General features: G+C 43.2%; 1 protein-coding gene across 6 annotated transcripts; it reads left to right on the top strand.

Moving 5' to 3' along the window:
• The first annotated feature begins 5 nt into the window (after positions 1 to 5).
• adam15 (ADAM metallopeptidase domain 15) lies at positions 6 to 27864 on the top strand. 6 transcript variants are annotated; one of them, XM_048261180.1, is made up of 25 exons: positions 6 to 771; positions 2854 to 2957; positions 9778 to 9854; positions 10808 to 10886; positions 11097 to 11173; positions 13299 to 13509; positions 13927 to 13992; positions 14348 to 14419; positions 14862 to 15031; positions 15216 to 15300; positions 15511 to 15659; positions 16292 to 16469; positions 17030 to 17122; positions 17548 to 17743; positions 18661 to 18769; positions 19474 to 19669; positions 19973 to 20050; positions 20255 to 20366; positions 20665 to 20827; positions 22264 to 22366; positions 23552 to 23617; positions 24337 to 24417; positions 25186 to 25242; positions 25469 to 25638; positions 26258 to 27864. In XM_048261180.1, exons 1-25 carry the CDS (start codon positions 468 to 470, stop codon positions 26322 to 26324), a joined length of 3063 nt encoding a protein of 1020 aa, XP_048117137.1. In that variant the 5' UTR covers positions 6 to 467; the 3' UTR covers positions 26325 to 27864. The 6 variants fall into 6 exon arrangements, 5 of the variants coding, with proteins under 5 accessions (XP_048117137.1, XP_048117139.1, XP_048117138.1 ...); XR_007195487.1 differs by lacking the exon at positions 26258 to 27864 and having other exon boundaries at positions 24337 to 25091; positions 25469 to 25503; XM_048261182.1 differs by lacking the exon at positions 23552 to 23617.
• The last annotated feature ends 132 nt before the right edge of the window (positions 27865 to 27996 follow it).

Below are 27996 nucleotides of genomic sequence, written 5' to 3'. Positions count from 1 at the left end.
TACACCATCCGAGTAAACAGTGTTCACTGAGTCCTCACATCACCGGCAGAGCGAATGTTGCTGGAATGTAAATTAATTTTGAACTTACTTGGGCAACCTGAGAAACTGGACGCGGGATCGGACACAAAGTAACTTCACCGTCGCTTGGACCAGCAAATGGATTGTGGTATGCGTCAGCTGCGTAACCGTGCTCAGGCGAAACGCGGTTTTAATGTCAAATTGCAAAATGTGACATTTCGCGTGATCAAAGCCGGTAGGTACAGTTGTATGCTGCCTCGTGGACGTTGTTTTGTGCAGACAGATTATTTTGCACATCGCCTCTAACACAGGACACAGGCGCGTTGGCTCAAGGAGTCCATGGAAGTCCCACCTGTGTTTTACACGTAGAATAAGGAGTCCGGACGAACACACGCAGTGGGGTCTAGACTGGACATAGAGTTGGACTAGAAGATTGACCTTTGATTTCGATGACACTGGTTTTGAACACTAAAACGTCAAATATGATCCTTAGTGCCTGTGCAGTAGTGCTGCCACTTCGTGTCTTATTAACTGTGTTATTACTTCAGGGTACCCCTTGCGGTTTTCTGAAAGGTGCCCTGTCCATGACAGTGCTATTACCTTTGCAGAGCCGGTTAGAACTTTTCAATGACACTGAAGCGCCACAGCCTTTACAGGTGGAAACTACAGACATCTCCCCTAGTATATTTACAGAGTCACAAGAGGAGACCTATCCACAGCAAAATTCAAGACCGAGTCAGTCATTACATTCAGGTATGACAATTTTGTTACTCATGACTTTTATTGTTATTGCGCTTGTGTCTAGAAAAATATTAAGATATTTGTTCGACGTGCCTTGTTAATACTGCCAACAACAGTGTGATGAGTTATTTTGTAACAGTTTTAGACAGTTTAGCGTAACTTTACGCCACTGTCAGGAGAAGAAATCTAACTATAACTTACAGGCAGCCCAGTGCTTGCTGCTGGCCACATTTGATTAACTGCTGGAGGTATTACTTGCCTCAGGTGGCCTAATCCTAGCAAGTGCTCTACACACAAGGTCACCACATGGTGTGTTCATTCACTCAAAAGTGGCCTGTTTTAGATCATTGCTCCATATGTTACTTGCATTTGATTGAGTTATTTTGAGGAGGCTTTTATCATAAATATCTCTGAAGTCATTCTGTACAAATGAATTCCCATGAATGAAAACTATGTTGTCATAGTGCATTTTAGGTAGGCCTACACAACGGCACTTACAAGGTAGTTGTACCATGCCTTTTTTCAGAAGACCCTTTTCACCAACACACAGCCATTCATAACCACAACAACAGCTGCCCTCTGCTCTGTACAATGACTGACAGTGATTCCCACTCTGTTGTGATTGAATGGGTGGCCTTAGTTCAGCTGTGACTAAGAACAGATGTGAGTGAGAGCGAGGCTTACTCAGACATAGGCACTGCACTGGTGCATGCATGTGTTATGCACACCGGCACCTGGCATATCTGTGCCACCAAGTAAAGCTGAGCTAGTGTGGCCATTTGCTAAAACTTCAAATGGCTTAATAAAACTAGTAATAAATTCTTACAGGTGGGATAGGTCTACTGGGCTCTTGGGAGTCGGTTAGCAACACATTAAAATTCACAGCTTGAGTTTTCGCCTTTTTTCGCCCACGGGAAAAGGTTCTATTTGGAGTTTTCTCCGTGGGAAAGGAAAGGGGAAAAAATCACTGTGTGGAGTTTCCTTCAGGTTCTCTCTCCACACACACCCTGTTATTCTTACCTTATGGGACCCGTGTGGTTTCACTCCAGGTTAGCAACAGTGGTGTTCAGTGTAGGCAGGCCCCTTTGGGTCCCTGTCAAGTCAAAGCTTGCGTCAGCTTCGGATAATGGGAGGCCATTAGCACTGCATTTGGCTCATTCTGACAATGACACGAGTGTGTTTCCATGGTTATTACCGACAAATCATGCCAAACACGTTTTCTGCTACTTTACCAAAATACCACACTTAATTTTGAGACAGGATGCACTGTCTTGCTGTAAAGGTTTTTTTGCTTCTCAAAATGTATTTCTGTACTGTATTAAGTGTACTATAATTAAGGATACTCAGGTCTTGTTTTTTCTTTGTACAACAGTAGAGGTAAAACGCAAAAATAAGAAATCCAACAGATTTTATTAACCTTGTCTGATGGCCAGCTGGACATACAGCAAACCAAGTGAATGCTGACATGCTTTAGACCCAAAGAGTCTGTCCAGTCTTTAGCCTAGTCTATTTGATGTCCTTGCACGCTTAAGCAACTTAATCATCCAATTGTTTCTTGGCTGATGTCCGGCTGTCTTTGTTAGTGACGTGCTCACGTGGGCCAAGTGTGCAGTGGGTCATTGCTGTACCTCTACCTTATCCTATGGTCTTTGTGCTGATGGTGCTGATGTCCACTTTTTAAAGTTGCTCTTCTGTAAATCAAATTAACCTGGTCATCTAAAAAATATATCTGAAATATTCAGAACAGCCCCATCATTTGTCAAAGACATCCGATCATATAATTAGCCAGGGTGTAGTTTTTATTTGAACCGAGCTGAACTTGACTGGGACAGCATGATTGAAGCCATGAGTGCAGCCATGATGATGTTATCCACTATGAAACTGCATCTGGATGGCTTCCATACCACTGGTCAGGGCTTTGCAGCTACATTCAACCAAATGCAAAGGGCAGTCAGCCATTTTCATGGAAATGTGTATGATTTTAATGTTTCCACCTATCACAGCATGGCATCTTTGATGATCGTTGATATGCAGTGCTTAAAAACAAATGGTTAAAATATTCTTAAAATAACCTTCCTTCCTGTGAAATCCCAGACAACGATGAGCATCACCATGGAAGAAAAGCCAAGCCGCTGGAGAGGACGAAACCCTTTGCCATTGTGAATGGACACAGGAAGAGTCTAACAGAGGCTTTGCAGGTAAGAGAGAAGAATCAAGACACTCATACTGATAATACAGGAGAAAGGTCTGTACAAAGAAGACTCTCCATCTCCTGGTTTGCACAGTCACTTCAATTATTTTCTAAACCAAAACCTCAGTTAGTTTGTGTGATACCCACAGTGTGCCAAATGTGAAGGAGAGAGAGAGAGAGAGAGATAGAGTTTATACTCTTGTTTAAAAACCTTCAACCAATTTTACTGTTGTTTAAATGGGACACTCCGAACCCTTATAAATGGGCTAAGATGTCTGTGTCCGTTGCCATAGTTTGACTCTTAATGATTCAAAGCCAAGTGTGACTTCAGTCTTATTTCAAGCCCCAGTTAATCCACGATGAGTCCAGTCAGTGGCTGGTGTCTTGCTAGGTGGAGAGAGGCAGAAAGGGGGGAATTCTTCAGGATGTGATTTCAGGGCTGCTGTCAGCTGTGAAGGAAGTGGCCTAGTACCTCCAGAGTGGCCAGATTGTCCCTCTTCTCAGATCATACTTCTGCAGGAAGAAATGTCAACAGGCCCTGTTTCCTTCCTGCGTTACGTGAGAGCAGAGAAGGAAGCCAGACGGCACATTTTCCTCACCTCCATTCACACACACACACACACACACACACACACACACACACACACACACACACACACACACAGGAAGGCAGAAAATAAATGATGACTGTGTCTGATTTAGTCAGATCTTGTTGGATTCAAGGGATGTGTGTGAGGATCAAACATTTTTTTTTTCTTCAGAAAGGGAAGTTAAGCCGCAATGCAAGCGGAACTAGTAAGTAGGTCCAAATGCAAGGTCTGTCTCACAGCTGACTGTGCCTCAGTGGAGATTGGATTGCTATGTAGGCTGACTCACTTGTGTTAATGCATTTAGAGGGATGCGAGGGGACGCGGTTCCCACAGATTCTCCCTGGCTTCTTACTCATGCGTAGTCATTTTCTGGACAGTGGGTTGTGGAGGATATTGTGACTGTGCGTCTCGTCCACATATGCATTTAATCAGTGCAAATGAGCTCAGCAACACAGAGCTGTTTTTAGCTTTATTTTGAAACAGAAAACGGGAGCGAGGGAGAAAGGAAAGGTGGGTGGGGGGTTTGGCATGGGTGTGTGCAGCAAATATGCAGCCTACACCCTCATCAACACCCATCGGTTAAATAAAGCCTGCGGCTCGCTCTATCCAAGGTATTCAAATGATAAAGATCACGCTGGTTATAGCCAAGACCTGACCTCACCTCACTCTTGAATACACAAACATTCACTCCCAGTTAAACATTAACATGTTCATACAAATATTACCACAATAAGGACAATGCACCACCATGATTAATGGAAATGGTTTAGGCTTGTCCCTGTTATGTAGGTTACTTGAACAGAAATGTGAGTTTGTGATGTTGTTGGCCACAGAGGTGTATTGTGCCATTCGTGAATGCAGCCTTGTTTCGTTTTGATTTAGCATAGCAGATAACCTCAGTGATCAAAAAACGCCCAGTTCGCCCACAGAGCGTCCTAATCAAAGCCCTCTGTGCCTGCTGCTATAGCACAAGGGCTGTTCCTACTCTCAAGGAATGGAGTGTAACTTTCCAATCTCACAGTCTGTGGGTTTCTTCTTTCTACAACTGTACCACTACCATGAATCTCCATGTGATGTGTAGAGCTGTTTAACATTGCGGTCATGGAACCGCTAAACATACTGTGAGACATGGGGAGTGCACTTGCGCATACTTAAGCAACGATAGGCCATCTTGGGCAGTCCATTTTGTCTATTTCTTCCTCTCACTCTCTCTCTCTCTCGCACACACACATACACAGACATACACACAGACATACACACACACACTTACAGGTGGTGGTGGTGTGAGAGGTGCCCCAGGGCACGCTACGTTAAGACGGATTATGGAGCCGAGCTCTAATCTAATTCAGGGGGATGGTTCCCTCCGTACTTAATCAGTATGTTCACCCACCACCCCACCCCATCCCACCCTCCATCCCCTCAGGGCGACACAACCCAGGGAAGAGAGAGGAGCAGAGGGAGTGGCGTGAGGACCGCTCAGCCTGATCCCCTTAAAACACCCAGAGAAAGTGACGGTGAAGTGACACGACAGAAAGTAAAGAGTCGGGCGCATGAGGTTAAGTTGGAACCACAGGGGGGCCTCTTTCTCTAACCAGATAACGCCGTGATTTTAATTACACAGAACAACAAATGTCACCCTAGCTTAGGCATTTTTAGCTTCGGAGAGGAAGCGGTTCCCCAGAAACTAGTTAAAATGTCATAAGTGAGACTTACATTTTATTACTGAAGTCATTAGTAGTGGATTGGCATTGGGGTTTTTTTTTTGCATTGAGGATGGTCAGTTAGCAGAAGATAAACAAGGATGTACAGTATTTGAAAAAAGACAGGATAACCGAACCCTTAGATGAATAAACAAGACGATTAACAGGGCAGTGTCTGTTCCTCGGGAGGTATTTCCTATTCAGGAAGGGAACGCCACTGCACTGAGACGCAAGGTGCTGTGTGGATGAAACACCCTCCACCCCCACCCGGCTTCCCACCTTCCCCCCTTCCCCACCTCTGTTCTGTTATTCCCCTGCCCCTCCCATTCCGGGCCTTTTTTCTCTTTCCTTGTCCACCCCACGGCAGCATTGAGTGAATGGACCCCACCCAGCAGCCCTTTGGCAGTGAGCTCATCTCGCTGGAAAAAGCACATGTCCAGGGACATGACCTCATTGAGTAAGTGAGGTGGAGAGAGGGGTGGAAAGGGAGAGTGAGAGACACAGGCACAGAATGAGAGAGAGAGAGAGAGAGAAAGGGGTGAAGTGAACGTGAGATGTAAGGAAGGGGGGATAGAGGTTGGAGACAGGATGGATTGATGGATGGAGGGAGTGATGTAGAGGAGGGAGGTGGGAAATAAAGACCAGCTAAGAAAGGATGCAGTGAGACTCAGCTGAGGGGAATTTGTGGACGTTGATGATTCAAACGAAAGGGGTGTGGAAGAGGATTTAACTGCCCAGGGCAGTTAAAGAGAAAGCTATGAGACTCTAAGTGGGCTTGGAGAAGGAGAGATTGGGAAGGAGTAGTTCCATGGAAAGCACAGGAGCGAGGATGGGGAGAGGGTGGCCTCTGGCCAGATGTTTGGGTGTGATAATGTGCTAGTGCTAAATCCAGGCGCTGTGCAGGATGAGCCATTCTTCAGTGATGTCCAGCCACACCCACCTCATTTTCTTCCCCATCTTCTGCCTCACTGTTGCCTCTCTGTGCTAATTCCACCTGCTTTGGCCAAATGCAAAATTTAGATTCGCTTCATTACAAATGGCAACTTACAATGACATCAATAAACATTGCTTTAACATTAAACAGTTTTAGGTAAAGCTTTATAGCCTAAATTAAAAAGAGTGATCACATTAGTTTACCTTCTATAGCTGTCGTCAGGCAGGAAGATGGTGTTTTCTCTCTGTGTTTTCTCTCACCCTGAATAGTTTCGGTGGCCTTGGTGGTAAAAAAAAATGGTGGCTTTGGGTATTAGAGAGCGATTAGAATCCCTCATGTGGAGCTTCAACTCAGGAAACAGCACCATGGGCTCTGTTCTTGTTTGGGGCACAGCCTGCCCTTTGGACTTTCTGTTTAATACCAGATGAATGTCAAGTTTGCTCTGAGGTTTTGTTCTTCTAGTATTCAATTATCAGTGTTTGCTCTTTTTCTTTGGGTCGGATTTTGGAAGTGGTAATTTTCTGTGGTGGTTATGTGGAAAAAAGGTGGTTTGTTTTTTGACGTCAGTTGGTTACAATGCCCTCAACCTCAAGATAAGTCAGTTGAGGGACCCCCCCCCCCCTTCTTTTATGCCTCACATTTCTCATTTCTCCTGCCTTGGTTCCATAACTACTCATGCTGAATTGCCAAGACTGTAGCCAGATGTCCACCCATTTACTTGATGTGTTTCGTGGTCATGGAAACACGCTCGAAAGTGGGGACCCACCCAGTTCAAGTCAGTTACGTTCCCAGAAGATCTTTACTGAGGCCATCTGATAACAATAAAGTAAGAAAAAGCCAAGGGCTGCAAATAGTCATCTGCGGGCCTACCATCAATCAAAGGCCCTATTCTCTGAGAGCACCGTCTCTACTTACACAAGTTACCACTTTCATGGTTTCCTTAGATGTGGTTTGGATCTGTTTCTCCCAAACCACTGTGAACAATCCTATGGGATCTTGCTTGATAGATTTGTGTTGTCGCCTACCACTAAGTGACATTGTGAGCTCCAGCAAGGCCAGATAATGTAAAGCATGGCAGTCCTGACTCTTTGCTGACATTCTCCTTGAAGGGTTCGCGTCTGTAGCGGCTACTCTCAGGCAGCTGTTTGCCGTTCATGTGGATTTATTTTTCTCTGGGGGCTTTGGGGAGGACAAACGGAATGCTCTCACTCTCTCTCTCTCGCAGCCATAACGCATTTGTGTTGCTCTGTTTGCGTTTGCTTCCCTGCGCTCAAAGACAATGCGCCGTCTCAGCAGAGGCCATCCCTTTCCTCACTGTCTGCCGGTCCACCTGCTCACGTGTCTGTTTGTCTGTCTGCGTGAAAGAGATTTTTGTCCGGGCATGCCAGACAGTTCCCAGAAGCCTGCCCCCGGCAGGGAAAAGCAGGAAGCCATCAACCGTTTCGGCAGCGGGGCTGCAGGAAGCCTCTGCGTTTCACTTTTGTCATCCCCCAACGGTGGCCAGGCTGCACAGAATAGCAGGAAGAGGTGTTGAGAGCAGATCCAGCCCGCAGCTTGGCTGGAGACCCAGGGACCCTGAGAGCCGTAACTGTGGGGGTGGAGGGCCTTAAGTGGGGGTGTGGGGACCAGAAGACTAACTTTACCAGTTTCCTGTTTTAGCCTACTGAAGCGAAAGACCAGGAAAGAGGCATGTGTGGATGTGGGACAGCATGGCTTGTCATCGGGGGGCTGGTTTGTGGTTTAGAGGAGAGAATGTGTCTGTTTGTCTGTGTGTGTGTGTGTGTGTGTGTGTAAAGAGAGAAGAGTGTGTGTATGTCTAAAGAAAGAAGAGACAAATAGGGATGTGTGTTTATTGCCATGCTGCCCGAAGTTAAAGAGGTCAACAGATTCTCAGTCAGCAGCCAGTTCAGCAGATCTGAACCTCCAGTGGTGCTTAACGTGCTTATGCTTGGCAGTGGAGATTTCGAGGGCAGCAAGTTTAGGAACCACCTAGGCGTCAACTATTCTTGCAAGCCTGACAACTCCAATTTAGGCTTGAGGTATTGTGCAAGGCAATGGTATCCTGCAATGCACTATGTCTGGTAGACGATTGTTTGGCAGTCTCAGGATCATCCAGGTGGATTGGTCGCAAATCCAATTAGGAGTTACCTAAGAATGGATACACTGTCAGGTACAGTTTTACCACAAGGTAAATATTGTAGCACAGAGGTGTGGCCTCTGTAAGGGTTTGTTTGTCTAAATGTAACCACTACCCAGTGATGACCTGCTTAGAATATAGTTGGTATGGTTCAAGTGAGCTATAATTTACTAAGCTAATCATCTTGTTGTGAAATCATGAAAGCACCATGTTGAAAACCTGTAATCAATTAAAAATCAACATCAAAGTATAGGAGTTATCTAGAAGTGTAACAGGCTAAATATTAAAATTAGACCGTACCCTCAAAGCTGTTCAGATTACAGGCATTAATGAAACAGACAGTGTTTGTTGTGTGATTATATGGGGTTTTTGTTTGTTTGTCTAATCACTGCATTCGCTGACCTCAAGAGATCAAATAGTGTTGCTGAATCAAGTGACCACCCCAACAGTGCCAAGAGTGGAAAGCATGAGCTCTGTCTCACACATGGCATATGAACTGGAACTATAGCCTTAAAGGAATTATCCGGAGTAAAATGCACTTTAGATCAATTTACGGATGATTGGGAGTACATACGTTGAGTTGACATCAAAATCATGTCATTCGGATGTGTTTTGAGAGTTCGATTTTACCGTTTTTAGTCAAAACCGTTAGCGTGGAAGTGAGAAGCGCCGTTTAAAAAAAAAAAAAAAAAAAACATAGTCCAGTCCATACAACTTCATTTCAATTAAAAAAAGAAATACTGGACTATGTTATTTATTTTATTTTTTGTTTTAAACGGCGATTTAAATTGTGAATTTCCAGAGTGTGTTACTCCCATACTTGGCAATCGACTCACGGACTTTCCCCTAAAGCTGGCAGCAAAGATGGCAACATTTCCAGAAAGGTACTGGCTTGATGAAATTCATTCTGGACTCTCTATCCGACCACATAAAGACCTCGGGATACGTTGGTTTGGCTTTAGGGACCCTCTATTCACTACCACGTAAGTGTAATGTTGTTTGGAACTGTAGAAGAGGTATAAAAATAGCGCTTTGTAGCGGCTTAAATAATATGCCCTTCTCACTTCCACGCTTAACGAAAAAAACGGTAAAATCGAACTTTCTCAAAACACATCCGAATGACATGATTTTGATGTCAACTCAACGTGTGTACTCCCAATCATCCGTAAATTGATCTAAAGTGCATTTTACTCCAGATAATTCCTTTAAGACCTGGTGTGTGTGTGTGGCTGCAACCGACCTGAAGGTGTGTGTGTGTCTGTTACTGAACTGAAGGCGTGTGTTTCTGTACATGACCTAAAGGTATGTGTGTGTGTGTGTGTGTGTGTGTGTGTGTGTGTGTGTGTGTGTGTGTGTGTGTGTGTGTGTGTGTGTGTGTGTGAGTGTTTGTGTATGTGTCTGTGATTGACCTTAAGGTGTGTGTTTCTGTAACTGACCCCAATGTGTGTATGTGTTTGTCCATGCAGAATGGCCACCCAGAGAAGCTCCAGTGTGGCCTTAAGGTTGGGAGCAGGGTCTACCTGCTGGACCTGGAGAAAAATCAGTAAGTACACCCACCTGGGTTACATAATAATAATAATAATAATAATAATAATAATAATAATAATAATAATAAGCTTTATTTGTATAGCACCTTTCATAGAATGCAGGTCAAAGTGATTTACATTTGGAGCATTTTGGAGCATTTAACACCAAAACATTAGAGATTTAGAATTAAAATAAAAATGAGACTTCACAATTCATAAGATGGTAAGGAGATAGATACAACAACACATACAATACAATTAGTGCAATGAAAATAGGAAGACCCTGTAAATAGCAGCAGTAGAATATAAAATAATGTGAAGAAATAGGCTACAAGATAAAAGTGAGTTAACTAAAAGCTCTCATATACAGGTATGTTTTCAGGTCTTTGCCTGTTTGATGTACAGAGGCAGGGTGTTCCATAGCTTTGGTGCATGTGGATAAAAGCAACTTCTTCGCTTAGCTTGTGGAGCACTTTGGGCACAATTAAAAGATTAGCATTGGGAGATCTAAGGTTCCTTTGTGGTTGATAAGATGTTAAAAGCTCAGATATATAAGCAGAGCTTAGAGCTTTTAGAGCTTTGTAAGTAACTAACAGAACCTTAAAATCAATTCTATGGTATTTGGTCTGACTTTGATTGGCTTTACTGTATACTCTCACTTCATAATAACTTTGGACCGATAGTAAAGCACCATGCTCCGGAATCAATTGAGGGCATTAGATGTGAAGCCTTGAGCCTTTAAGGTAAAATACAGCACAGCGAAGCTGTTCATTTTGACACCACATCATATAGTCTGTGGGGATTGGACCCAGACCTCAGCTTTCACTGCCCTGCCCTGACTCTTAACATGTGTCACAACTACCTTATGTTCTGACCATATGTTTTTCCCAAAGTCTTTAAATACTGATTCTCATGTATTTATTGTACATTAAATTGTCCAATAAACATCCTCTAATCTCTGTTCTCTCAGAGATCTCCTGCCCAAACCACCAAATGTATTCTACTACCTCCCAAATGGAACAGGGGTTGCTATGGACCAGAGCCCTGTGGTAAGTCTACGAGCCAGAACCATATTTATATGGGAAAGAAAGACTCTGATTCTCAAATATTCAATTATCTCTGTTAAACAGGAGTAAGCATAATATAACTGCTGCTTGAATATGAGAGTCAGGACAGTCTAGAGGGGATTGCAGTGATATCTTAGACGTTTGTAGTGAATGTCAGAAACGTGTTCATGTTGAGCGTCACTCTGATCCTAGATTCACTGTTACTACCACGGCTCTGTGCGAGGCTTTCCTCAGTCCCGAGTGGCTCTCAGCACCTGTGCTGGACTCAGGTAAGAAGATCTTAGTGTCCATTTAACTGTTATAGTGAGGGTTGTAACAATGTCATTTTGTGAATTACAATGAATGAAAAGATTGAGCTACCTCACCAGATTTGGTAGGGCCTATGCAAAGACGTGGCGTTCTTTTTTTTTTTTTTTGCATTACTGACTTCTCCCTTGCCCTTCTATGGGTAATGTGATTACTATGAATACTCGAGTGTCTCCCTTTTTAGGCTCCAGTCCACTTTAATATAAAGTCATTGTGAATTCATTCAAGTTCATGTCAGGTTCAAACAGTTCACGTGCATTTTACTAATTCTGCACCTACTACCACAGATTCACTTGAGGCCCCTTTTATTAGTCTTAGTGTTGCATAGGGAAGGTAATGTGTGAGTTTGAATAAAAGGATTCAGGCAATATCCCTGTCATATGTACCGAATACAGTGTTATGTAGTTGGTGCAGCTGGCCTTTAGCAAAGGTACTGTATGTGTCTATCCTTTAACCTTAACCTAGGGTCATCTCAGCCCTAAGGCTTACAAACACAGCAGTGAATGTCAGTGAATGGGGCCAGCTTGGTTGAGGAAACGTGAGTCGCAAGAGCGTGTGCAGGCTGTGGGTCATAGTACTTTCAACTTCCATAATGTAATCCGGATTAAAACAAGAACATTAGAGCTGACTACTAATCTCACTTTTTAAAACAACACAGGCTACCTCTGGCCATTTCAATTAAAGCATTGAATGTACCCACCTGGAAGAAGTCCATCGAATATTCTTAGCTTGGCAGAGACAAAAAATAACAGCAAACTTCCCACACTACCCTAGAAACACTCACTCACGTGCATGTGTCTCGTGCAGCATTCAGTCATCATGACATATCAATTTACCTTTCTGTTAAAAAAAACATGGCAGCATGGCTAGAGTCTAGTGAATGTTCTCAGAGAAGGCCGTGGACAGACAGCAGAATACTGAAACATTAAATCCCTTTTTGTCCCCTCAGTGTGACATTACCCCCTAATATATAATTTAACATCTCACTCACATGAACATGCATGTGTTGGTGATTTTTTTTTACCTTTTCGTTCTAAAGTATATAAAAAAGTAGCCTACTATTTGAAATATTTTGTATCTGACCATCAGAATGTTAAAAGTAAGTTAGAGAAGAAAAACTGCAGTGATCAGGAAGGCGTTTTAGCAAGGATTAATGCAATATAGGTGTGATATATAAGGCATGATGGTCACCAGAATCTTTCACAAAATACACACAGTGTCTTCTTGACTGTTAGCAATGCAGCCAGTAGTTGCACATGTTGTTTGTGCAGAATTCTTCAGGCCTTTGGCCTCCAGCGCTCTATTTTCCTAAACAGGAAGTGTACTCTTTCTCTCTCTCTCTCTCTCTCTCTCTCTCTCTCTCTCTCTCTCTCTCTTCTAACTCTCTCTGCTCCCTACAATGATGTCATTCTACTGAGTCAGCTTTCAGGATCTCTCTTCTCTTCTGTTAGTTGTTGATATATTCAGCTGTGAACTTCAAATACCCTCTAGATGTTGAAATGCTGATTGCCCCTGGCAGAGAAATAGAGGTAGAAGTGGAACAGGGACCAAATTTAGTCAGCTTCAGGGACTGAGACCATAAGTACTTTCTAAGCTCACTCTATTCAGCTTGTTCAACAGAGAGCCTCACTCACCGGATTGTTTTTTTCTCCCTTAGCATAGCAGATAAACATACTTGGAATATGACTGGACAAAAATCCCCATGACCCTGATGTTTTTTTTGTTCTGTTATTGTTGTTATTTGTATTTGTTATGTGTGTATGTAAAAAAATCTATTCAAATGCAAATGTAGATGTCCAGCTGGCAATATTAGACGAAGGGGATTTTGTTTTTCAACCAATATTTAAGTATATTTCAACAAATAAGTATATTTCAACAAATTACTTATCCACAGTATGTACGTCCCTTTGGAAAGAAGAAGAAACAATGATAACATTCTTTGATAATTAATTTTTCAGAAAACATTCTCTTTTATTTTGATCATACACTTCCTCTGAAATGCCTCCTCCATTAACATCAGCTCAAACATGAAACATTTCCACGCAGCACATGAACTCAGTTTATTTATTATTTTTTCTTTCACCAAAGAGGGGTGATTGTCATCAACTCCACCCTGAGCTTTGAGCTGCAGCCAGAGGAGGATGGTGAGTGGGATGAAAGCGGCGAGCAGAGTGGAGGCTTCGAGGAGGAGGGGATGCACCTGCTGTACCCCACCCACCAGCGGAGCCCCTCAGCAGGGGGATGCGGGGTCTCCCACACCCCTGTGCCCCCCCTCTACGCCCCACCACAAGTGCACCGGGTAAGCGGCTCATGTTCAGGGAGGTGTTGAGATATTGTGGTCGGACACTGTGTGTGCTTTCTTTCGGTGTGCTGAGCTTGTATCTGTGTAAATCCAGGCACCTCTTGGCATTTATCTATCTGTTTGTGTGTTTGTGTCCCCTCACTCTGTGGTAATTTGAGTGCGTTTTTGTGTACCCATGCATGCATGTCTGGTTTGTGCATGAGTTTCTGTGTTGTTGCATGATATGCGCACAAGCTGAACCGGCTGTGTGTGAATGTTTTGTTTGTGTGTTTTTGCGTACGCATGTGCATGTGTTTGTGTGTGCATGTTTGTGATTATATGTACAAACAGTATGTGTATTTATTAGCTTATGCAATATGTCACTCAGACACAAGCAGGGACTGCTCGGTTAACTCCTTGCCTCTCTTGCCACAGCACAAGAGGGACATCCTATCTGAGACCAAGTACATTGAGCTGGTGCTGGTGGCAGACCATAAAGAGGTGAGGGGAGACTCTCAGTGTGTGAACTGGGGTGTCAGGCTGGTGTGTCAGCTCACATGAACCCTAGCACTTCTTCACTCCCATCATCTCACTTCTCATGTCTGCCTGGGGCCATGTAACATTAATCAAAGCGCCTGCACAAGCTGTGGAGATTGTGCGAAGATAGAAAACGTGTAAAGTGGTTGCCTAGCAGGATGGTGTGTCTGTCAGTTATTAGTGATGTTCCTTGCTTAGATAGTCTTTTGTTGTGACGAGCGATCTGCAGAAGAGTTTTATCCTTGCTCATTTAGGAAATCGCACATGTGATAGATGGTGGGTTTGTAATCATCAGGTCATGCCATGTTTGTTTACACAGTTCCTGAACTACCAGAAGAGTAATAAGACCATGATCTATAGAATGCTGGATGTGGCCAACCAGGTGGATTGGGTAAGGCCTGTCCTGTTTTTTTATACATTCTGTATGATTATCCATGAGACATGTTCTTAAATGTTTTATTAAACAATCCAACACAAATTAGCCACAGAATATTCTGACAACTTTTCAGAAGGTGATGAGTTAAAGATGAATGTCATCTGTCACAGTCACGATTATTTTGGTCAATACTGAAATCACGATTATTTAATTACTCCATGATTTAAGAAACACCATCCACTGTCTAAATGTTCAAAAACATTATCTAATGGTCAGTTTTGAATAATTCATCTGAAACTCAAATCAAAAATAAATATAAAAAAACTATTTTACACAACATTTACCACTGTAAAGAAAATAACTTAAGACAAAAGAAAAGCACAGAGGCAACCTTCACAATATGATTCCCTCCTTATTTTGTCCTGTCATACTGACCTTTTTGGTTGTCCTCCTGCAGTTCTACAGACCCCTGAATGTGCGTGTAGCTCTCCTTGGTCTGGAGATCTGGAGCGACCAGGATAAGATCCAGGTGGACAAGAGCCCTACAGACACCCTCAACCGCTTTCTGGAGTGGAGGACACGTGAGCTGCTCCCAAGATTGCGCCATGACAACGCCCAGCTTATCATGTGAGTGAGATGTCTCTCCTTCGTCCCTAAGAGGGTCTGTTTCATTAATGTGTTCTAATTTAGAATGCTTTGTTTTCTGTTCTTGCATGGTATGTTGAGTGTGCCACTTTTAGACACAAACAGGAACTCATTCATGGTGTGTTATATGTATCAATGTGAGGTGTCTGGTACTGTGTCTTTCCAGGGGGGATTCATTTGATGGAACAACAGTGGGAATGGCATCCCAGTCGTCAATGTGCTCCAAAGACAGATCTGGAGGGGTCAATGTGGTGAGTGTGTGGAGTGATTGATTGAACTCACAAATGACTCCTGTCCATCTATTTGAATGGAGGAGCACTTGCTTTCTGTCTAAGCCATATCACTCTTTTTTGTTTTTACTTTATTGTTTATTCTCTTTCTCTCTCTCTGTTCCCTCTCTCTTCTTCTCTTTCCATCCTCTCTCTCTCTCTCTCCCTCCCTCCCTCCCTCTCTCCTTGCAGGACCACCTGGTCAGTGTGCTCGGCGTGGCCTCCACAGTGGCCCATGAGCTGGGCCACAACCTGGGCATGACCCACGACACAGCAGAACGACGCTGCCAGTGCCAGAACGAGCGCCGCATGGGCGGCTGCATCATGGAGCCCTCCACAGGGTAAGTGACCACTCAGGGAGACACCACTGGCCACTGGAGGCCTCTTCAGCTTAGGCCTACAAGCACTGTGAGGCTCTCTATTTAATGTGATCCATTTGATTCTGATTTTATTAACAATTCATAGACATTTCACAATTCCCTTTTATGCCTTTAATCAGATAGGATAGTGCAGATTGACAGGAAGTGAGTGGGAGAGAGAGTCGGGGTGGGATCCGGAAAGGACCACGGGGCGGGAATCGAACCCAGGTCGCCGGCGTACGGTGCAGGTGCCCCAGCCAGTCGCGCCACTGCTGGGGCCGGCCTCTTGTTTTTTGACACCTTTTTGATAAAGAAGTTTTCTGCTTATTGAAAGTGGAGTGGTCACTTTTGACGTGTGGTTGCCATGATACTGACACAATTTTATGTCCCAGACACCACCAACAATAAAAACTTCTACGGCGTTTCAGTGTGGACACAAAACCTTTAAAAAATGTTTTTAAAAAAAAAAAAGATATGAAAACTCTAATGTGGACAGAAATCGTTTTCATCCTAAATATGGGTATTTCGATGTACCGGGCTTAATGGGCCTTAGCCTCCACTTGATGAAGCCATGTTGCCCTCCTGGTGTAAGTCTGTCTGCTTCCCCCCTCCAGCCTAATGCCAGGTCAGCTGTTCAGCAGCTGCAGTGCCAGAGACCTGTCCCTCAGCCTGCTCCATGGCGGCGGGATGTGCCTCTTTAACGTGCCTCAGCCGGAGGAGCTCATGGGCGGCCCGCGATGTGGCAACCTGTACGTGGAGAAGGGCGAGGAGTGCGACTGTGGCCTTCTGGATGTAAGTCTGATTTTGTCCAATTCTCAGCTGATGTCAAAGCTCCCAGTTCATCCAAGATGTTCATTTATCACCCCCGGAAAGTGTGAAAGATGAGAAAGTATTTGCCTCAAACCAGTGCTTTAAATATGGCACAATTGCTTTGTGTAAAAAATATAGAGAATATATCACACCACTTGCTAATTTGCTTGTGGTTTGTACACTTAAGAAGTGGTTTATTGATATTATTATTTTCATACAGTAGACCAACATAATATCAATGGCTTATTTCATAAGTCTCAGTATTAGCCAAGTGCCAAAGATATATGGCACTACCTTAAAAATGTACTACATAGTAAGAAGTAAATCTAAGGAAGAAAAAAATCTCTTGATTGAATCTTGATGTTTAGCACCACCACTGCAGCTGAATGAGTGAACAAGCCCGTCAACAATTCTTTCTGTGGTACAGTATGTCTGTGACCAGTCTGCCAAAACCTTCAGTCAACAGAGTGAGAGGGTCTGAAGTCCAACGAGCTGTCTGACCTCCTTTGTGATTGTTATCCCACTACTTTATTTGTTTTCAGGAGTGTAATGACCCTTGCTGCAATGCCAGCACATGTAAGCTGATGCCTGGTGCCCAGTGCTCTTCTGATGGTATCTGCTGTGAGAACTGCAAGGTGAGTGTGCTTGGGACGGAAGTCCCTTCATGGATGTTCCATGGACGTTCCACCTTTTACATTTACATAGTCAAGAAGTAGCATACTTACTTTGCTCCTTGTTTTCTTTTTTTGCCATTTCACCTGCACTTTAATGCAACTAGCTGCCCTTTTGTTAAGCTCCTCATGTTCCTGGAATGATTCTAGAAGTTTCTCAAACATAATTGCTCTTAAGTCTCCTCTGGCCTACTACTGCTGTCTTCACCTGCTTTAAGCTTAAATACTAGTGTGTGTTTTCAATTAATTTATTGTGTGCAAGGAACCACCATGCAGTGAGAGTAAATAATGCTGAGGATTGGATTCTTCCAGGTCTCTATCGTCTATCGTCGCCCCCCCCCCACCACTCTCAAACCCGCTCACCTGTCTCCACTCTACTCCTTCTACAGCTGCGCATGGCGGGCTCGGTGTGTCGAGAGCCACTGGGTGAGTGTGACCTCCCGGAGTACTGTACTGGCACCACGCCCTTCTGCCCCCCCAACGTCTTCCTGCAGAACGGGGAGCCGTGCGAAGGCGGCGCCTCCTACTGCTACAGCGGCGTCTGCGCCAGCCTCAACGCCCAGTGTCAGATGCTGTGGGGTCACAGTGAGTATTGCAGGCATTTGTATCGAGGTGCTGAAAGTGGAGTTCTGTAGGTTTAGACATGTCTGAACACATGCACATGGCACCCTTCCATTGGCTTGCATTGTATTTCATACAACACTACACATGATACAGAGTGGTATTCACAAGAAAACCGGTCCAGCACTAGCTGGTTCACATGCTAATTTTACTGTATCTGACAGCACAAACATAGCACTGACAGACATACAGCACCTTTCAGTGGACGGAAAGATCAGTGTAGCACTGATCCACATATCCAAGAAAAGGCCAATTGTCTCTCTCTCTCTCTCTCTCTCTCTCTCTCTCTCTCTTCTCTTACACACAAACATACACACATGCAGCTGTCAGACACTTCAAAGAGAGTATAACTATGGAAGTGCACATACGCTGGGCTCTACATTCATTTATATACTAATGACACAATTACTGTGGTATGTGCATTGTGTGGAGTGAAAATCACGCCATTCCAGCTGCTGGGTTCTAGCTCTGTGAGAACCAAGCTGCATTGTATTAAAAAAAGCTCTGGGCTGTGTATCCTGAGGTAGAATAGCTGAACATATGAGCTCACTTGTGACTCAGAGGCATTCACATCCTATGACTAGGATCCTTGACTTGTTGACAGCAGTTTGAATAATTGATGCAAATTTGAGAGCAGGCTGTTTGGGTTGGATTGGGTACACCATATTGTAGCACAGTGATCATATAAACTATTAAGTAAATTAACTGAAATTGTTATTTATTTTACACAAAAAGAACAGTGAAGTAATTAAACAGTTTTGGGCTCACTAATTTAGGTACACAAAATACTTTTGGCCTGGATGCTGTTTGGAACATACTGTAACAGTACATTGATGAATCATCAGCAGTTATAAACAGTGTTGTTTTGCCCTTTTCCTTAGATGCCACACGTGCTCCACCTGTGTGTTTCTCCTCAGTCAACAAACAGGGCAGTAAATATGGCAACTGTGGTCAGATGGCTAACGGTTCCTACATCCCATGCCCCAGTGCGTAAGTATCAACAGGAACATCACTGTGTATGTGTACTACTGAATACTTGTGTAAGTGAACCTTTGCAAAGCTGTTGTGCAAAGTCTGATTCTTACAAATAATTAAAAACATGACAGTTATACCTTGTGTTATATAATTGAATATTGTAGTAGTAATGGGATATTATACCAGTATGCTACTGGTATGAGGCAGTAATTTGTCACCTTTTAAGGTACAGTATGCTTTTATTGGCCAGTTGCAACTACTTATGGTATCATTTTCAAATTAATTTTGATGGAATACGATCATGCGAAGGACAGTCAAATACAATGTTGTTCCTGCTAGCCATCCAGGCTATGCAGTACCGTATGTAGTTCTGTTGTCTGTGGACCATGGTGCAAATTAAATAAAAGCTTTCATATCTCAACATAGCCAACGAATATCATCAATAATCACCAGTGTGATTTGTGACCAGTTAACAAGCTATTATTAGTGCCAACTGGCTTTTTCTGTCCATTTGAACTCCATAAGGCAGATGTGATCTAAGTACTTTTTTCAGTGATATAATATTTCATGGTAAACATATAACTTATCTTACTGTTCACTGTTTACAGTTCTGTATAAATGGCATAATAGATGTATGATAAGTATTCTTTTTCCATGTTAAGTCATGTGTGAATAAAAACACCTCTTAATATATGTGAATGGCCTGAAATGGTTCACAGAGACGTGCTTTGTGGAAGGATCCAGTGTCAGGGTGGGAATGATCGCCCCCTGCTGGGCTCCAATGCAGAGATCCTCACCACCAAAGTGCGCCTGAACCACAGCGACTTCACCTGCCGCGGGACCTTCTTTGACCTTGGAGATGACGTCTCTGATCCTGCAATGGTAACCCAGGGGACCTCATGTGGCCAAGGCAAGGTAGGCATCTGACCCATCCTAATGTGGTATTCGGACACGGTCTCACCTAAAATCTCATCTTTTTCTGTGCCAGTTATTTTTTGTTGTTACTCTTTCTTAATCATGTTTTGTTCAAATTGATTTAAAGAGATATAGTAGTCATTTCTAAGTTGTTTTAGAGTTTAAAGTTCTATTGAATAAAATATATTTCCTGCTGAACACGCACATTTAAATATGTATCTGTTTAATTGTTTATAGTTTGACTTTTGAAGAAATCTGTGTCCAATCTGTGGTGTTGATGCTACGCCCTAACGTCTCTTTTAGGCGTGTATAGACCAGCGCTGTCGTGATGTGTCTGTGTTCAGGGTGGAGGAGTGCAAGAGGAACTGCAGTGGTCATGGGGTAAGAGTTATCTCTGCTTGTGCAGAAGTGCCATCTCCAGCGCACGGCACAATTTAAAAAAAATGATGGTGTTGAAAACCACAACATCTCTTCATCCTGTTCTCTCTATCTGTCTGTGTGTCTATATTTTCTTCTCACATCATGTCCTCATCCCCTTCTCTCACTCTTTCTCTTCTCTTCTTTTCCTGTTTTGTTTCTCACCAGGTTTGCAACAGCAATAATAACTGCCACTGCGAGCCAGGTTGGGCCCCTCCTGACTGTAAATACTCAGGCTCAGGGGGCAGTGTGGACAGTGGACCGGCCAGACAGCCCAAAGGTGCCCAACTACACCCACACATCTGTGTGCAGTCGCTGCTCATGTAGCCTATGTCCTGTGTCTACCCACCAATGCACCTATGCAGGGAACATTATGTTGATTGTTACCCAAAACAATGGTATTGGCTATTTCACTTTCATATCCAGGAGCTTACAGAAAAAAATAAACAACACATTTTTGGGTAACATTATCCAAACCAATCTTTTAATTTCTGATGGAAATATACATTGATCTGTAAGCGTAAGCCACTTTCTTCTGTAACTGCTAAAAGCATGTTAACCTTCCTGCGCTGTTTTAGACTCGGACCCAACACGCGTGGCCCTGCTGGTGTTCTTCCTGTTGGTGCTGCCGGCCTCGGTGGTGCTGTGGTGCGCTGCCCTGCGCATCCCGCGCTGCCGCCGCAAGCTGGCGTGCCTCGGAATCAGCCCGCTACAGAAAGGAGACCCCCAACAGCAGAGCCGGTGAGAGCACAAAGGACAGGCTGCGCTGGGCTAAGCTAGGTTTGGTGAACAACATACAAACAAGCTTGGCTTCATCAGTCAGGACAATGAAAGAAACTGTATGAATTTAGGTGATCTATTTCTGAAAGAAATTATAGAAACGTGAGGCTAAGCCTGAGTTTTTTTCGTGGTATCAAATGCGCTTATTCAGAGCGATTGTTGATCCTTTTATTCAAAGCAAATAATTGTTATGCTAAGTATTACTTGTTCTCCATGGAAACTGAATGAAAACCTTGACCTGGCTCCTGCTGTTGAATTTATGTCCTAGAGTCAGGCCTGTCTTCTGGAAGTATCTGTGCTGTGTAACAGTAATGTGCTTATAATCAAATTGACAGATTGGAAAGGCTTAATTGATTTAGGTATCACTGTATTTCCTCTTGGGAACTTGATACCATGGATGAAGCTTTTTGGTGCTGTTGTGTTCTGCCAACTGAATAACAGGGTGTGCAAATAAATTTGGAAACATTTTATTTCGTCCTGCCCTCAAAACAGTGTGTGCAGTGTGGCCCATATCAAGATTTATTTGGAAGATCCCTCATCCAAGTATAGGTAAAGCAGTGGGTAAATGAGCTGAATGACCCCTAAATGGACCCTTGATGAATCAAAGTTCATGTATTAGATCCAGACCTGTCTTTACCTTTACATCACCCAAATATTTACCTTGTGTCTAAGTCCTCCAGAAAATCCTGGTCATCACTGATTTTACTGATGAGTGTGTTGCAATGACTGTGTAGAGATATCAGTCATTTCCAAAGGTGATTCTGACTGTTTTGACCATTCTGAAGAGTTAACTTGGTGGTAAAAAAAACAAAAACTTTTCCATTGTTACATTTTTCTTTCTGATAATGTTTACATAATCATATCCTTGATTTGACATTCGCCATCGCTCCTCAGAATGTCGTCTGGTCATTATTTGTAGTGAGAGATAAAAACAAACATTCTTCCATTTGTCCTTGTACTTTACCTCATCAAATCATTGACCACCATTTGTAAGCATCTCACATTATAGCAAGCTGTCATTGTGTATGTGCTACTCATAACTTGACAGCAGACTTTATCATATCTATAAATTCTTTATCATATCTGTCATTCTTATGGCATTCCTGTGAGTGCAATGCCGCTGGCAGCAGTTTAAAGGCACTTCTCTAGCGAATATCCCTCTCTTGTAATAGTACTAGAGCCTTGATGTTACTACCTGCGTGATTTGTGTTGCATATGTTGCATGAAAATGCTATCAATGAGAAGACCTCATTCATGTATCTGTCATCTTGATACATGTTCTCTACTCCCTTGATCCATGTTATCCTATGACACTTGCCACTAGCTCCTTGATGACCACCATAGTGAGGTCCAGAAGTCTTTGATATAACCTATGACACTGGTTCGTTCCCCTCTAGGACTCAAGCCAATGAACACAATGAAGTTCACAAGGGAGAAGAGGTCCAGCCTCTAAGAAAGTGGAAGCAGCAGAACGACATCCCCCTGACCACCACCAGCAAGGTAGCCTACTCCCACTGCCCAGCACTCGGCCTGCGTGCTGCTGTCTCATGTCAGGGTCACAGAAGTAGGGGGTGAACCTTCATCTCCATCAGTTTTAGTTGCCAGTTCTCCTCAAGTTCCCATCCTGTCAGCTTAACTGATTCACAACTCAAGTTGGAATGTTTTATTGATATAAACATTCAGCTGAGGCTGAATTTGTGTGAGTTGAGCCTCTTGACACATCAAAAGTGTGAGAGAGTATGCCACACAGTGGTAGTATTACAAGATGATACAATGGCAGACTGACTTTGGTAAAGGTCTAACATGAAACTAAATTTCAATCAAGTGTAAAGAGGACATATATGTGTATGTTTGATTCGAAGAACATATGTGTCTGTTATTGAAATGAAATGTATGGTAAGTATGTCTGTAATTCTGTTATTATGATTATGATGATAAATTGAGAAGCTCAGTATGGAAATGCATACATGTGCAGGCCATTTCTGGTTGATTTTTCTGTTTTGTTTTGTTATGATCATTTCACTGTTAAGTATCTCTTACCACCTTATCAGGCACAGAAAGGATTCAGGGGTACTATCTATTTTTGAGTTTGTGTGGTCCTGTGGTCGGAAGCTGCATGGATGCCTCCATGTGTGCCCACTGTTCTTACAACTTTTTTTCTCTAGAAAGAGAAAGAGAAGTCTCTAGACTTTACAGCATTGTGAAGACTAAAGAACAATAAGTGACGTTTTGTACATTTCTAAACTTCTCTGTACCTTTGACCCTGTCCAGATAAAAAAAAAATATATATATGTCAATGTAATGTCTTGATGCATGTCTGTCCAGCTAGCGCTTAGTCTAGCATACCCTTCTCACTTTCAGTGTTGCATGTATTACCTTTAACTTTTTTTTACCTTTTATGCTTAGCTTGCTTAGCTTGTTGCATCAAGCCCAGAGCCCTTTGAGACACAGACTATAAATAACCCCCTAGTATACATCATAGGTTTCCATTCTCATTACCTTCATAAGAGGAATGAGGAAATGTGGGTTGCTGATCTAGTCTCTACTCACTTTAGACTATGAAACAAACATCACTCTCACACATACACTATGACTATATATATCATGTCAATAATATGTTCACTTTGCACGTGCCATAAAAGGCCTCCTGTTTTCTCTTCTGCTTCCTCTGTCACTGTAACTCAGGTTCAACACAGGCCTGCTCCCCCTAATAAGCCACTTCCCCCTGACCCGCTTTCAAAGACTAACAAGGTAAAGTTCGGCAGTCCGGTGGATGGAAACAGTGTTGGTGGTTGGTGGTTGGTGGTTTTGAGGTTCACAGACATAGGCTCACTAAATGAGTCTTGTTTCTTAGAATGTCAGTGTGGCTATCGCGTTTCCTAATTTTCATGGCTGTGATGTGAAGGAACAAGCTATTGACCGTAAAGTGGTGGGTGTTTGCGTGTGTGTGTGTGTGTTTGTGTGTGTCTGTTAGTAAGTATGCGTATGCTCTACAGCAGCCATAAAGCCTCTTCACAAAGTTTAGCTCACCAATGGTTTTGAGTTCTGAGTTTAGCTTGCCAGTTGGCTTTGAGTTGTGTAGTGGACCATCTGATCTAACGTGATGCTATGTTTCTTTGAGTTGTGTAGTGGACCGTCTGATCTAACGTGATGCTATGTTTCTAACGTGATGCTATGTTTCTTTGAGTTGTGTAGTGGACCGTCTGATCTAACGTGATGCTATGTTTCTTTGAGTTGTGTAGTGGACCGTCTGATCTAACGTGATGCTATGTTTCTTTGAGTTGTGTAGTGGACCGTCTGATCTAACGTGATGCTATGTTTCTTTGAGTTGTGTAGTGGACCGTCTGATCTAACGTGATGCTATGTTTCTAACGTGATGCTATGTTTCTTTGTGTTGTGTAGTGGACCGTCTGATCTAACGTGATGCTATGTTTCTTTGTGTATTCTCTCCCACTCTCCCCCTTGCCCAGCCGGCGGGGAAAAGACCTGCCCCTCCCACCAAACCTCTTCCCCCAGATCCTCCTCCCTCTGAGGGCAAGACTCAGCTCAAGGTACCCGGGGCCGAGTAGCTGTAGGCATCATCATCATCATCGTGCTGATCATTTCCCATCATGTGCCAATGACATGTTTTGATCCAATCCATCAAATCATTATTAGGATTTTGTTGTAGTTCTCTCAAGACCTAATTAAAGTCGTGGGTCTGCATGATTTATGCCCTGTGATGATCCACGTCTTTCTACGTTTCCATTTCTTTACCTCTCAGCTGTTCGGCTGGTGTGTGGTTCTGTGTTGGTGGTTGTGGTGATTGTGCATGGGGATGACCTCTTAGAGCTGAATGTGGAGATGGAGCAGGTTTTCACGGAGCAGCGGTGTGGTTCACTGCATTCATGCCAGTCAAGCAGGAGCTGGATCTAATGGAGACCCTCAGAGGATAGTGCTCCTCAACACAATTTACGTTCAAATCTCTGCAAATTGTAATGCTTAGTGCACAGCAGATATGCTGTCCTTCAACATGCTTCATCTCCACTTACAGCAGATATTAGGTATCCGTGAACACAGCTTGTGATTAAGCTGGGAAGAGTGATTGGTGCCCTTTGTTCTGTTCGGCGTGATCATGCGTTTGGGAAACTGTCCCTGACTTTCTATCCTCTGTGATTATAGTTTGGAGTTGATTCGGGCATGCTGGGACTGAAGTGTATATGTGCATGTGGTGTGTTGTTGTATGGTAAGATGTGGTGTGGCGTGGTCATTTTTTGCGTAATGAGGAAGCCCACTGGTCGCTCTCACCCACTTCTCCTTCTTTTTTTTTGCCCTCAAAGCGTCCGGCGCCTCCAAGCAAGCCTCTCCCCCCCAACCCCGTCCACACGAATAGCCAGGTATCACAGGACCAGTAGCCCAGCGTCAGGCTAATGCTAAATAGTCATATACTATTGCAGAACTATTAAAAACTATTAAAAACTCTCAACTGTGGTTCAGTGGTGTCTCTGATGCTGCATATAAACTATTGCGAGTGATGGTGTGAATTAACAGGTCTCACACCAGTCTTAACGCTGACATCAATACTAAACAAATTTGTCAAAAGTGTTTTGTGTGTTGTTTCAGAGTCAAGGCCCCTCCAAGCCTCCTGTGCCCAAGAAGCCTTTGCCAGTGGCTCCCTTGAACTCTGCCGACCCCCCCAGACTCTCCACAGTTGCCCCCGGGCATCGCACAGCTTTGGCGACCAGGGGAGCGCTGCCTGCACGGGGATCATCTGCTGGTGTAGTCCCGTCGAGGTTAGGAGTACTTAGTTTGAGAACCTGTATGTGTGTGTGTGTGTGTGTGTGTGTTTGACAGTGCATTTGATTTATTACAATGCGATACAGCGCGATGTGATACGATGCAATGCAGATAGGTTTTCTTTTCTTTTTCGTGCTTCAGGTATGCCACATCATGTACCTTTTCTGTTTAATTTTAATGTGTAAACTGGTGACGATTTATAGAGACTTTACACATGATACATCTTGAGTTCATCCAGATTTTTAACCGATGCACACTTTTGCATCTCTATGTAATTGCCTCGTAAATGTTCATACCGATGTACCGATACAATCGGTGAATCTTACCATCACTAGTGCGTGTGTGTGCGTGTATGCATGTCTATGTGTGCGTGTTTGCATACTGTATGTGTGTGCATGTGCATGTGTGTTTACATATGTGTGTGTGTGTGTGTGCTTGCATATGTGTTTGGATGTGCATGTGTGTTTTTATATGTGGGTGGTTGTGTTTTGTGTGGATTTGGTGGTCTTGTGTGTGTGTATATGTGTGTGTGTGTGGGTGGGTCTACTTGCATGTCTTCGTGCTATATTTCAATCCCATTTCACCCACCTTTCTCTCTCTCCCTCTCTACCACAGACATCCACCTCTTCCCCCAATAAGAGCACCCCATCCGAGGAATCCCCATTTGCCTCCTCCCGTTTAGCCAATGAGCCTTGTCTGGACTCTGCCTGCATGAGACTGGACGGAGCTCTCGCTGCACTGATTCTGCGAGAGTTCTGCAGAGCAAATGCCTTAAGACTGTGCTGAAACCAAATGCTGCACTCTCATTTCCTCCCTGTTTGCGATAGCTTCCTCTTGCAATCTGGCCAAATTGCTCCAAAATACACTTGGCCAGAGTATTTAAAAGCGCAACTGCTGCAGGAGGAGTCTGTCTACACAGCCCAAACACAACGAGGTTTTGAAGTGGATCCACAGTGAAAGCCTGGATGTTTTTTTAAGGGATTCACAGACATCCAAAAACTTAAACCGCCTTCAATATGACAGTATTGTGAAGACCAATTCAGATTTAGTTTTTTCTGTCTGTGTCTGATCGACAGTGGGCGTGAGAGTATGAGAGACTTAAAAAAATGTTTGAAAAAACATACAAGCTGCTCCAACATTATGTGACTTATAGCAATGCCCCGTTTTTTAGGGTAAGCTCAGGTCATTGTCATGTCTATCTTTGACTGGTGGTCATGTGAAGTTTCAATAGTACCACCACATCACTCCTTCAGACAGTGTGATGTTAGGCTTTAGATTTTCACACATGTGCTTTAGTGGTCTAGTCTATGCAGGTAGACCTTTGATTGCTCAGTGCACTGGGGTATTGAATTCACCATAAACAATTTTTCACAAAGACATTAATGCATAAAAGGTGTTATGACTGGCCTTGCATCAGGAACCAGGCACTGGAATGTCTGCTCTAAAATTAATGTTACCATGGAAATCTGTGGGAGATTTAGACCAAGTGGAGCATGTCATTGACTGTGTGTCACTGGCAGCCTTCGAGGGATTTGTCCATGGATTTGTGTTTATGAAGATCATCAGCATTTCACTGCACAATTATGCAAATGTTTGCCTTCTGTTCCACATGTTTATCCACATGTTCTATTAATTTTGCCTGAATTGACATTGCAAACAAGATGGTGACTTAAGTTGGGAGACAGTTTGGTTGGTGCATGTACAGTATGCATTCTTCTCAGAATGTGTGAAATGTTTGCCCATCATATGCATCCATTTAACATTGTTGTAAGAATCAATCTGTGATTGATTTTTCAATTGTGAGATTGAAGTATTTTGAAAAATCTAGGCAAATCTATTTGTTCCTGTTTTGTTTTGGCATAATCACACAAACTATCTTTTACATGTCACAGCTAAATTCAGGATGTAATGCCCATTTCAGAAAGAAGTATCAAGAACTCTGTTATGAAGGACAGAAAAAGTATTATACTGTACCTCTGCCTTTGGACCTCAACTTTCTTTTGTCCTCTATTGCCATCCATTTTAATTGAAGGTGCATGCAGCATTTATCAAACATGGTGGTGGTTCTGTGCAAGTGTTGGCATTCTTGTTTAGGAAGGGTGCATCACTAAGTCCTTTCCAAACACTTCATGAGGTTTCGTCTCATCAGATTTATCTTTGCCATTTTCCTTTATTCTCATGTTGAGATAAATGTAAGGAAATAAAGTCATAGTGTGGTAACTAAGCTGTGTCCACTCTTCCCCTCTGTACTTGGAAACTTACAGTAGACTCAAAGGCCAAAAATGAAGAAATGTGTTTTGGGTAAATTCGAAAAATGAAATGAACAGGTTAACTGTGAAGATTAGCAGACTTGT

This window comes from Alosa alosa, chromosome 13, assembly GCF_017589495.1.
Source record: "Alosa alosa isolate M-15738 ecotype Scorff River chromosome 13, AALO_Geno_1.1, whole genome shotgun sequence".
NCBI classification, from domain to species: domain Eukaryota; kingdom Metazoa; phylum Chordata; class Actinopteri; order Clupeiformes; family Clupeidae; genus Alosa; species Alosa alosa.
Note: the sequence above shows the minus strand (reverse complement) of the source record. Positions and strands in the feature narration are given on the sequence as shown.

Excerpts from the sequence above, each read along its gene's own strand:
- adam15 (XM_048261180.1), top strand. The coding sequence starts at position 468 with ATGACACTGGTTTTGAACACTAAAACGTCAAATATGATCCTTAGTGCC. Across the intron at positions 17,123-17,547 it reads TCTGCTGTGAGAACTGCAAG|CTGCGCATGGCGGGCTCGGT; the intron begins GTGAGTGTGCTT and ends CTCCTTCTACAG. Across the intron at positions 17,744-18,660 it reads TCAGATGCTGTGGGGTCACA|ATGCCACACGTGCTCCACCT; the intron begins GTGAGTATTGCA and ends CCTTTTCCTTAG.